Source organism: Phycodurus eques, chromosome 16, assembly GCF_024500275.1.
Source record: "Phycodurus eques isolate BA_2022a chromosome 16, UOR_Pequ_1.1, whole genome shotgun sequence".
NCBI lineage: Eukaryota > Metazoa > Chordata > Actinopteri > Syngnathiformes > Syngnathidae > Phycodurus > Phycodurus eques.
In genome coordinates, this window is record NC_084540.1 from 8,174,925 (window position 1) to 8,186,435 (window position 11,511).

General features: G+C 47.3%; 1 protein-coding gene across 6 annotated transcripts in view; it reads right to left on the reverse strand.

The window, feature by feature from the left end:
* carm1 (coactivator-associated arginine methyltransferase 1) overlaps window positions 1-1,736 on the reverse strand; it is a 167,508-nt gene extending 165,772 nt beyond the window's left edge. For 4 of the 6 annotated variants that reach the window (XM_061700026.1, XM_061700022.1, XM_061700027.1 and 1 more), the window contains exon 1: window positions 1,559-1,735. In XM_061700026.1, coding sequence (XP_061556010.1) covers window positions 1,559-1,700 — 142 coding nt within the window. In that variant the 5' untranslated portion in view covers window positions 1,701-1,735. Of the gene's footprint in view, window positions 1-1,558 lie in introns of all 6 variants that reach the window. The other 2 variants (XM_061700023.1, XM_061700024.1) reach the window with 2 other exon arrangements.
* Window positions 1,737-11,511: the final 9,775 nt, after the last annotated feature.

Consider the following 11,511-nt stretch of genomic DNA (forward strand, 5'->3'; position numbering starts at 1 on the left):
GGGTTGAATGGGTGGAAACATTGGGGAGATGAAACACCAGTATTTAGAGGGTAATAACCCATCAGCAACATTCATTCATTCATTTTCCATACCGCTTATCCTTACTAGGGTTGCGAGCGTGCTGGAGCCTAACCCAGCTTCCACACTGGGCGAGAGGCAGGGTAAACCCCAAACTGGTCGCCAGCCAATCGCAGGACACATGAACAAACAACCATTTGAGAGAAAACAAACTATGAACTAGTTCATTTTTGGAACGTGAACTGAACTTTATTTTTTATTTTTTTAAACTAATTTGTGTCGGCATTACTTACATACAGGGTGCTTCAAGGTTTTGCTCAGTGTAGTCACTGTGTGACATGTCGCCAGTATACTACCATCTGATCTGTAAGTGGGTATACTTTGACTCATGTCGGTGAAAAACGTGTCAAATGTGGTCAGAGAGGAATAACGGGTAAAATGGGTTATGGACCCAAACAAGAGGGTTTCAGAGGACAGTCAAGTAATAAAATATTTGATAGCTGCAGCCCTACTACATTCAACTCCTCATTATGTTGTCGTATTTTTATTGTTTAATATAACCCTGTTTCGAACCCCTGTGCGATAAACCTGCAAAAAGTTGCTCCTCCAATGAACAAATGATTAGAAAAATTGCTCCTCAAAGAAAAAAAAATATTGCTTAAGTGTTGACTAATGCAAATAACAATTTTTAAAAATTAAAACGAACAAAAAATGCCCAACATTATTGTTGGGAAGGAACATTTTGATGAATGCAGTACTGATCCTATTTTAAGGGGGAGGCTATTGTTACAACGAGAACAAAGATGAATGCATAAGTAATGAAGGCCCTTCCCCAAAAATATAAATCTAATCAGCACAATCACAATTTTAATCCACGTTTGTCAAATGCATATTGCAAATTGACGTTTCTTTTATACGGTTTTGTCAAGGAACTGGCGATTGGACACTATAACGCATTATGTGACCTATAAGGGGCAGCTCAACGTGCTGCTGCTCATAATGGTTGACGTCGTCTCTTCTCCAAACAAGCTTCGCAACTTCAACTTTAAAACAAGCAGAAAGCCAGTTTTAACAAAAATGAATACTCGATGCACACCAGAATAAGAGCAATTGCAATCAAAAATCGAAAGCATCGTTACAAAATATTATACCGGGTGCTACATGCTACTGCATTAAATGGAAGCAGGCTAGCGGTATTGTTTCACTAATAAGAAACTATTAAGTCACAACGGCTTGATGCGGTTGGTTTTGCAGCTAACTCGAAGACATGGTCTTTAACGGGCGCTACAATTTAAAGTGACAAACTTATTTGGTAGTTTGATTATACTACTACCACGGCATCGGGCAAAAGATATAAGCCTTAGCGGTTCCCTCGTGAAACGCGATGTAAAACTACTTCGTCCCTCATGGGTTACCGTTAGCTCATTGGTAGCCAAGGCTATCACAGTAGCCGTATAAGCATGTGCAAAGCATAGCATTAGCACTGGACATGCAGATGCCCGAAACGTCCGATGCGTTCATGTTGAAATGATTAACTTACCATTAGAAAGGTTCAGTAATGCGGCGTCCTGCGTCGTTTTGACTTCCAATCGCAGAGGTTGCTGTTCTGAGTGTCGTTGTATATCTCCATTTGCGTCTCCGATGGACAGGAGCCGTACGCCGGGAAACACTGAGACCGCCATTTTCAATCTGGAAGTGCAGACAGATCGGTGGCGCATTCTTCGCCACCGATTAGCGGATACATAAACACTGCAACAGCGCCCTCTCTTGAATTTTATAGAATATTACGTAAACATATCATACACAAACTCAATTTGGCATCTAAAATCCAATTTATTTTGAACATAAAATCACGAAGAGTAATCAAAAGTATACAATGAAACACTTGAATGTAGATTTATTCAAATCCCACCCTTTCTCCATATTCTGTTAATTTATACCTATATAGCTATGCGGCTTCCATGATAATAACACTATAATAATCCAGCCATTAATCTATCCAAAACCGGAACTACAAGGTTAGCTCATGACAGGTAGTTACAGCTCAACATCACACTGAAATTTCCAACTTCAGACCTGTCAATATAAACCTATTTTTTTAGCCTATATAAATAAATACACTAAATGATACTCCAATTAATAATTAAATTGATCTCAAAACCGGCCTCGCCTGTTTGGAGTTTGCATGTTCTCCCCGTGCTTATGTGGGTTTTCTCCAGGCACTCCGGTTTCCTCCCACATCCCAAAAACATGTGTGCATTAATTGGAGACTCTAAATTTCCCGTAGGTGTGAATATGAGTGCGAATGGTTGTTTGTTTATATGTGCCCTGTGATTGACTGACAACCAGTTCAGGGTGTACCCCGCCTCCTGCCCGATGATAGCTGGGATGGGCTCCAGCACTCCCGCGACCCTTGTGAGGATAAGCGGCTCAGAAAATGGATGGATGGATGGATTTCATATCCATTCTACAATGTTATCAGAAATATAAACCTCCAAGTCCCAGTCGATGGATATATGGCCATGGACGACTACGTCTACTTGAGAGGGGAGCTCATTTCACTTTTAGACCTGAGTAGATAAAGGTTTAAAGGGTTTTATGCATGCCAACCAATGTAACTCTTAACTCCTAATGACATGTGTGCATTTTCTCCTCTAGATGGTGCAATACCTGATTTGCCTCTGTAATTCAGCTACCAGAAAGTAAAACCCGACATATTTTGAATCCACCTGAGCATTTAAAAAAGCAGATGGACATCCCAGATCCAGAATGTAAAAATGTAATCGGTCTAACGATATATTAAACCAGCTGAATTTAATCACCTCAATATCACAACAGGGTAGATGAGGTCTTAACTGCCATTCTGTGAAATTCTTCCAAAATATGGGAGGGTTTTTACTTTCTGAACTTGGATTCTAGAGCTCTGGCTCCACCACCGAGCCTCTTCCTTATTCCTCCACTATTGAGCCTCCTCCTCATTTCACCATTTATGAGCGTCCTTTTTACTCTTGAACTGACGGGCATCTACTGATTATTCCCTGCCTCGGGATGGAATTCAGACCTTTTTTGAATTGTTCAGAAAAAAGTTATCTTGACAGGCAGCTGTCTTTTGTCATGACACTTTTTTTTTTTTAGCTCTCTTTCTGTATTTTTTTTAATTTTTAATTTTTTTTTGTCAATGTCTTTCTGTCTCCAAAGTGTTCTGTAAATTGACTGTCTGTTGTCGTACTAGAGCAGCTCCAACTACCGGAGACAAATTCCTTGTGTGTTTTTGGACATACTTGGCAAATAAAGATGATTCTGATTCTGATGAAAAGTTTTGTTGTTACAGTTAATTTCACAGCAAATTGCTTAATTGTATTTATTCTATAACATCATTATTACACATGTATTTGCCCAGCAATTTCCACTCAAATTAATGATTATGTTGCTGATTTGTACACATTTTGTCATGAACGGAACAGAGGATAGGACCCAAAAATGCAAGACTCCAAAACAAATGGACAGTTTCCAAAAAGAGAGGTTTAATAGACGGGCATAGGTCGGTACACGGGCAGGCAATCCAAGAAGGGCAACAGTATCCAAGAACATGAGGCAAAGAGGCAAGGTCGATAATCGGAACAGGGTCAAAGTCTTACTGTGAGTCTGTGACAAGGAATGCTGGAATGTGACGACAAGGTACAACGAACTGGCAACGAGTGGGAATGAGACACGAGGTTAAATACAATCGGTAATTAGGTATGAACGAGGCACAGGTGGTGAAGATGCTCACAGGAGCAGGTGTGTGAGAAACGAGAGAGAGGAAGACAAAACCTGGAACACACGCACACACACACACAGACACACACACACACACACACATGACACTACCCCCCACCCTTAACGGCCGGCCCCAGACGGCCCTGGGGCCCCTGGATGCGCAACGTGGAAGTCCCGAATGAGCGAATCATCCATGATAAACGCAGACGGTACCCATGAACGTTCCTCAGGCCCATAGCCCTCCCAGTCCACCAGATATTGAAACCCCCTCCCCCTCCGACGAGATGACAACAGCCGCTTCACAGCGAAGACCGGGCCCCCATCCACAAACCGGGGGGGAGGAGGGGGCCTGGAAGGCGGGACCAGAGGGGACTCCCGGGCTGGTTTGAGTAGGCTGACATGAAAAGCAGGGTGGACCCGCATCGACCTTGGGAGCCTCAGCTTCACGGTGACAGGGTTGATGATCTTTGTGATGGGGAAGAGCCCAACGAACCTGGGAGCGAGCTTCTTGGACTCCACCCGGAGTGGAATATGTTTGGTCGAGAGCCAAACTCGCTGACCCACTTTGTAGTTCGGGGCCGGTGTCCTCCGACGGTCAGCAGCGGCTTTGTAGGACCGTCCCTGGCGCAGCAGCATCTGTCGGGCTCGCTCCCAGGTCCTCCTGCAGCGTCTCACCAAGGTTAATGCCGCTGGAACTGTGGACTCAGGGGCTATGGCAGGAAACAGAGATGGTTGGTAACCATGCACAACGTGAAAAGGCGATAGACCAGTGGATGCAGAGGGGAGGGAATTGTGGGAGAATTCGACCCAAACCAATTTCTGAGACCAGGATCGCGGATCCTGTGAAGCGAGACATCAGAGCCCCGTCTCCAGGTCCTGGTTCAGCCTCTCGGTTTGGCCGTTGGTTTCAGGATGAAACCCAGATGACAGACTGACAGTAGCACCTATGAGATTGCAAAACTCCTTCCAAAATTGCGAAATGAATTGGGGACCCCTATCAGACACCACATTCTTGGGGAAACCATGGAACTTAAAAACCTGATTAATCATCAGCTCGGCAGTGTCTTTAGCTGAGGGGAGTTTTGGAAGTGCAATGAAGTGTGCCATCTTAGAGAACCTGTCAACAACTGTAAGAATGGTGGTATTGCCTTTAGAGGCCGGTAATCCTGTCACAAAGTCTATGGAAATGTCTGACCAAGGACGTTGTGGTATTGGCAGGGGTCGCAACTCCCCAGAAGGACGTTGATGAGAGGGTTTGTTGGCAGCACATACCTGGCAAGCATTGACATAATCAATAACATCCCTCCTAACATTAGGCCACCAAAAGCGCTGTTCGACCACTGATTGAGTCTTGGCAATGCCTGGGTGACATACAGTGCGGTTCGTGTTGTCATGAACGGAACAGAGGCTAGGACCCAAAAATGCAAGAGTCCAAAACAAATGGACAGTTTCCAAAAAGAGAGGTTTAATAGACGGGCATAGGTCGGTACACGGGCAGGCAATCCAAGAAGGGCAACAGTATCCAAGAACATGAGGCAAAGAGGCAAGGTCGATAATCGGAACAGGGTCAAAGTCTTACTGTGAGTCTGTGACAAGGAATGCTGGAACGTGACGACAAGGTACAACGAACTGGCAACGAGAGGGAATGAGACACGAGGTTAAATACATTAGGTAATTAGGGTGAACGAGGCAGAGGTGGTGAAGATGCTCACAGGAGCAGGTGTGTGAGAAACGAGAGAGGAAGACAAAACCTGGCACACACGCACACACACACACACACACACACACACATGACAGTACCCCCCCCTTAACGGCCGGCCCCAGACGGCCCTGGGGCCCCTGGATGCGCAACGTGGAAGTCCCGAATGAGCGAATCATCCATGATAAACGCAGACGGTACCCATGAACGTTCCTCAGGCCCATAGCCCTCCCAGTCCACCAGATATTGAAACCCCCTCCCCCTCCGACGAGACGACAACAGCCGCTTCACAGCGAAGACAGGGCCCCCATCCACAAACCGGGGGGGAGGAGGGGGCCTGGAAGGCGGGACCAGAGGGGACTCCCGGGCTGGTTTGAGTAGGCTGACATGAAAAGCAGGGTGGACCCGCATCGACCTTGGGAGCCTCAGCTTCACGGTGACAGGGTTGATGATCTTTGTGATGGGGAAGGGCCCAATGAACCTGGGAGCGAGCTTCTTGGACTCCACCCGGAGTGGAATATGTTTGGTCGAGAGCCAAACTCGCTGACCCACTTTGTAGTTCGGGGCCGGTGTCCTCCGACGGTCAGCAGCGGCTTTGTAGGACCGTCCCTGGCGCAGCAGCATCTGTCGGGCTCGCTCCCAGGTCCTCCTGCAGCGTCTCACCAAGGTTAATGCCGCTGGAACTGTGGACTCAGGGGCTGTGGCAGGAAACAGAGATGGTTGGTAACCATGCACAACGTGAAAAGGCGATAGACCAGTGGATGCAGAGGGGAGGGAATTGTGGGAGAATTCGACCCAAACCAATTTCTGAGACCAGGATCGCGGATCCTGTGAAGCGAGACATCAGAGCCCCGTCTCCAGGTCCTGGTTCAGCCTCTCGGTTTGGCCGTTGGTTTCAGGATGAAACCCAGATGACAGACTGACAGTAGCACCTATGAGATTGCAAAACTCCTTCCAAAATTGCGAAATGAATTGGGGACCCCTATCAGACACCACATTCTTGGGGAAACCATGGAACTTAAAAACCTGATTAATCATCAGCTCGGCAGTGTCTTTAGCTGAGGGGAGTTTTGGAAGTGCAATGAAGTGTGCCATCTTAGAGAACCTGTCAACAACTGTAAGAATGGTGGTATTGCCTTTAGAGGCCGGTAATCCTGTCACAAAGTCTACGGAAATGTCTGACCAAGGACGTTGTGGTATTGGCAGGGGTCGCAACTCCCCAGAAGGACGTTGATGAGAGGGCTTGTTGGCAGCACATACCTGGCAAGCATTGAAATAATCAATAACATCCCTCCTAATATTAGGCCACCAAAAGCGCTGTTCGACCACTGATTGAGTCTTGGCAATGCCTGGGTGACATACAGTGCGGTTCGTGTGAGCCCAGTGGATGACTCTTCCCCTTAAGGTCGGAACCACATAAAGCCTGTTTTCAGGGCAATCGTCAGGGCTAGGAGTGTCTTTCAGAGCCCCTTTAACCGCCGTTTCAATGTCCCAAACAAAAGCGGAAATAAAACATGACTTGGGCAAAATAGTCTTTGGGTCGGACAAAGAATTATCTTCGGAGAAAATGCGTGACAAAGCATCTGGCTTACCATTTTTAGAACCGGGTCGGTAGGATAGCGTGAAATTAAATCTAAATCTAGTAAAGAACAGAGCCCATTAAATGCCTTGCATTTAATCTTTTAGCAGTCTTAATATACTCAAGGTTCTTGTGATCTGTCCATACTAAAAACGGAGTCTGTGCCCCCTCTAGCCAGTGCCTCCACTCCATCAAGGCCACCTTGACTGCCAGCAGTTCACGGTCACCAATGTCATAATTTTTCTCAGCTGGTGTCAGTTTTTTGGAGAGAAAAGCACAAGGATGTAATTTATCATCCTTGAGAGATTTCTGGGAGAGCACTGCTCCTATTCCGACATCAGACGCATCGACTTCGACCACAAACTGCTGTTGGAGATCTGGCAAAGTAAGGATGGGAGCGGAGGTAAAGCTCGACTTAAGTTTTTGAAACGCTGCCTGACAAAGCGGGTTCCATGCAAAAGGTTTGTGTCGCGAGGTAAGATCATGCAAAGGAGAGGCTATAGAACTGAAATTCCTGATGAATTTTCTGTAGAAGTTTGCGAACCCTAAGAACCTTTGTACATCTTTGCGTGACGTGGGAGTAGGCCAATTAATTACTGCATCGACTTTGCAAGGGTCCATTTTGACTTCACCTTGAGCCAGGACAAAACCCAGAAAAGAAACTGACGCCTTGTGGAACTCACATTTCTCAGCCTTAACATATAGTTGGTTCTGCAGTAACTGCTACAAAAAAGAGTGGACATGAATAATGCGAGTCTCCTCATCCGGGGAGAAAATCAAAATGTCATCCAAATAAACAAAAACATAAACATTCAGCATGTCACGCAGGACATCATTGACGAGGTTCTGGAAAACAGCTGGAGCGTTAGTAAGCCCAAAAGGCATTACCAAATATTCATAATGTCCTGTTGGTGTGTTAAATGCTGTTTTCCATTCATCCCCCTCCCTTATTCTGACTAGATGATATGCATTTCTTAAGTCCAGTTTGGTGAAAACCTTGGCTCCCTCCAGGAACTCAAAGGCGGTGGAGATGAGAGGAAGAGGGTACCTGTTTTTTACAGTGATCTCGTTGAGACCCCGGTAATCGATACAGGGTCGCAGGGTCTTGTCTTTCTTGTCCACAAAGAAAAATCCTGCTCCCGCAGGGGATGAAGATGGGCGAATGATCCCGGCTGCCAGTGATTCCTCCACGTACTCCTTCATGGCCTTGTGTTCCGGCCCTGAAAGAGAGAACAACCTCCCTCGTGGGGGTGTGGTTCCAGGCAGCAAGTCAATAGCACAGTCATAAGGTCTGTGGGGTGGAAGGGATTTGGCCTTGGACTTGGAAAAAACGTCTTTAATATCCTGGTAACAGGTGGGCACTTGAGATAAATCAGGATCCCCAGATGGGTTCTGTGGATTGTCCTTAGAAACATGACCCTGAACATCACATGGCGGCTTGAAACAGTTCCGGGCGCAATTGCTGCCCCATGACATAACCTGCCCAGAGGACCAGTCAATGTGGGGGTTATGTAATCTCAACCATGGGTTCCCTAAGATAAGGTCATGACTCATGGCGTCAAAAACATGAAAACTAATGCGTTCCGAGTGAGAATCGGGAAATGTCAATGTGAGTGTTTGAGTGCGGTGAGTGATTTTGCCCATAAAACTGCCGTCTGCAGCATAGGTGTTGCGGTGGCGTTTTATTTCAAAGGTTCTAAGGTGCATACGTTTAACGAGGATGGAGTTGAGTAAGTTTGCGTCAGAACCAGAGTCAATTAATACAGGTGTATGAATTTCTTGATCAGGAGAGCATAGTGTCACTTTAGGAAGAACCCGTGTAGGGTCTTCCTTCATCAAATTCAGACTCACCTCTCCCGTGTCCTTGCTACCGGCACCGGCAACTTTGACGTGACAGTTGCTCACGGAATGACCCAACTGACCGCAGTAGAAGCACCGCCCTTCCCTCAGCCGGCGTTGACGTTCCTCAGGGGAGAGACGGAACCTGCCCAGTTGCATGGGTTCCTCCGTGGGGACGTTAGCCAGTGGGTTGAGACCGGAACCAGGGGATCTGCCTTGGTTTGGCTGGTCACCGAGGCTTGTCCTCAAAGTGCGCGGTGACGCAGCCTTCCGCCGATCTCCATCCAGCTCGCGATCCAAAAGCCTCTTGTCGATTTTTACGGCGAGAACGATGAGAGTGTCCAAGTCGGTCGGCAGGTCTAGCGGCACTAAATAATCCTTGACGGCGGGGGATAGTCCTTGAAAAAAAGGCATCGAGTAGCGCCCGATTATTCCAATGACTCCCAGCTGCTAGAATGCGAAACTCAATCGCGTAATCTGACACCCTGCGCATGCCTTGTCGTAAGGTGACAAGGGAGCGAGCTGCCTCACGATCAGGAGTGGAAAATTTAAAAATTTGCTCCATAGTCTTTACGAAAAAAGCCCATGAATGACACGTGGCGGAATTGCAGCTCCATTCAGCAGTAGCCCACGCCTCCGCACGACCAGTCAGGTGGGAAATGACGAAAGCGATCTTTGCCCGCTCGGTGGGGAAGGCAGCTGCCTGGAGCTCAAAGTGGAGTTCGCACTGCGTGATGAACGGCTTAATGTTCCCAGAATTTCCAGAGAACCTCTCCGGTCGAGAGAGCTGTGGGCAGACAGCAGCGGAGGTGGCAGGTGGCTGCATGTTGACTGTTTCACATGGAAATACCGTGGCGGTATTGGGTGTGGTGCCAACTGGTTCCTTTTCTTGGATAATTTTCATAAGAAGTTCAAACTGTGAGGCCACCTGTCTCATCATATTGTCCTGATGCCTTGACAGTCCCTCTAGATGAAGGTGGAGGGCAGCAAGCTGCTCATCCTGCTTCGAGAGGCGTTGACCCTGCGCTTGAAGGGCTTTGCGCACCGGGTCTGAGTCTGCTGGGTCCATGTTATGGCCAGTTCGTTCTGTCATGAACGGAACAGAGGATAGGACCCAAAAATTCAAGACTCCAAAACAAATGGACAGTTTCCAAAAAGAGAGGTTTAATAGACGGGCATAGGTCGGTACACGGGCAGGCAATCCAAGAAGGGCAACAGTATCCAAGAACATGAGGCAAAGAGGCAAGGTCGATAATCGGAACAGGGTCAAAGTCTTACTGTGAGTCTGTGACAAGGAATGCTGGAACGTGACGACAAGGTACAACGAACTGGCAACGAGTGGGAATGAGACACGAGGTTAAATACAATCGGTAATTAGGTATGAACGAGGCACAGGTGGTGAAGATGCTCACAGGAGCAGGTGTGTGAGAAACGAGAGAGAGGAAGACAAAACCTGGAACACACGCACACACACACAGACACACACACACACACACACATGACACATTTTTGTGATCAAAATATTTAGCTGTAATTCTCCATCAAGCATTGGCATGAAGTGAGTCAATCAGTCAACATGTCTATCCATCCATCCATTTTCCTCTGCTTAGCCGAGGTCGGTCGCGGGGGGAGCAACCTCAGCAGGGAAGCCCAGACTTCCCTCTCCCCCGCCACTTGCTCCAGTTCTTCGGAGGGGATCCCGAGGCGTTCCCAGGCCAGCCGAGAGACATACTCTGGGTCATCCCTGGGGTCTCCTCCCGGTGGGATGTGCCCGGAACACCTCACCAGGGAGGTGTCCGGGAGGCATCTCAATCAGATGCCCGAGCCACCTCATCTGGCTCCTCTCAATGCGGAGGAGCTGCGCCAAGTAATTCTGTCTATAAAAGTTATGAACACAGTCGGTGGCAAAGGGCAGCCTTGGCGAAGTCCAACCCTCACCGAAACGAGTCCGACTTACTGCCGGTGATGCGGACCCAACTCTTGACACTGGTCGTACAGGGACCGAACAGCCTGTATCAAGGTGGTCGGCACCCCATACTCCCGAAGCACCCCCCACAGGACTTCCCGAGGGACACGGTCGAAGACCTTCTCCAAGTCCACAAAACACATGTAGACTAGTTGGGCGAACTCCCATGCACCCTCGAGGACCCTACCGAGGATGTAGAGCTGGTCCACTGTCCACAGGACGAAAACCATACTGCTACTCCTGAATCCGAGATTCGACTTCCCGACAGACCCTCCTCTCAACATGTCAAGATCTCTCATTGGTAATGAAAGTAAAATGTAAGTTTGTTTCTATAAATGTGTGTGGTAATTAAAATAAGTTTAAAGAATAAATCAACTGCCTTCTACAGACCTGGTAGCCAAATCGAATTGTATTTTGATCCTTAGGTGATCCTCAATATACATTTCTGGGAGGACAGAGCAATAACCAACGAGTGAAACAAGGTGGTCAAATTTATGTTAATGCACGTTGCCAATTCAGACAGCAACAAGGTGACAACCTTACAGCTGTAGACTTTAAACAATATCTACATACAGTCTGTCTGTGAACAGAGTGAATTTGGCTGTCTTGATACAGAAACATTTTTGCACACTTTATTTTTATATAACCAGT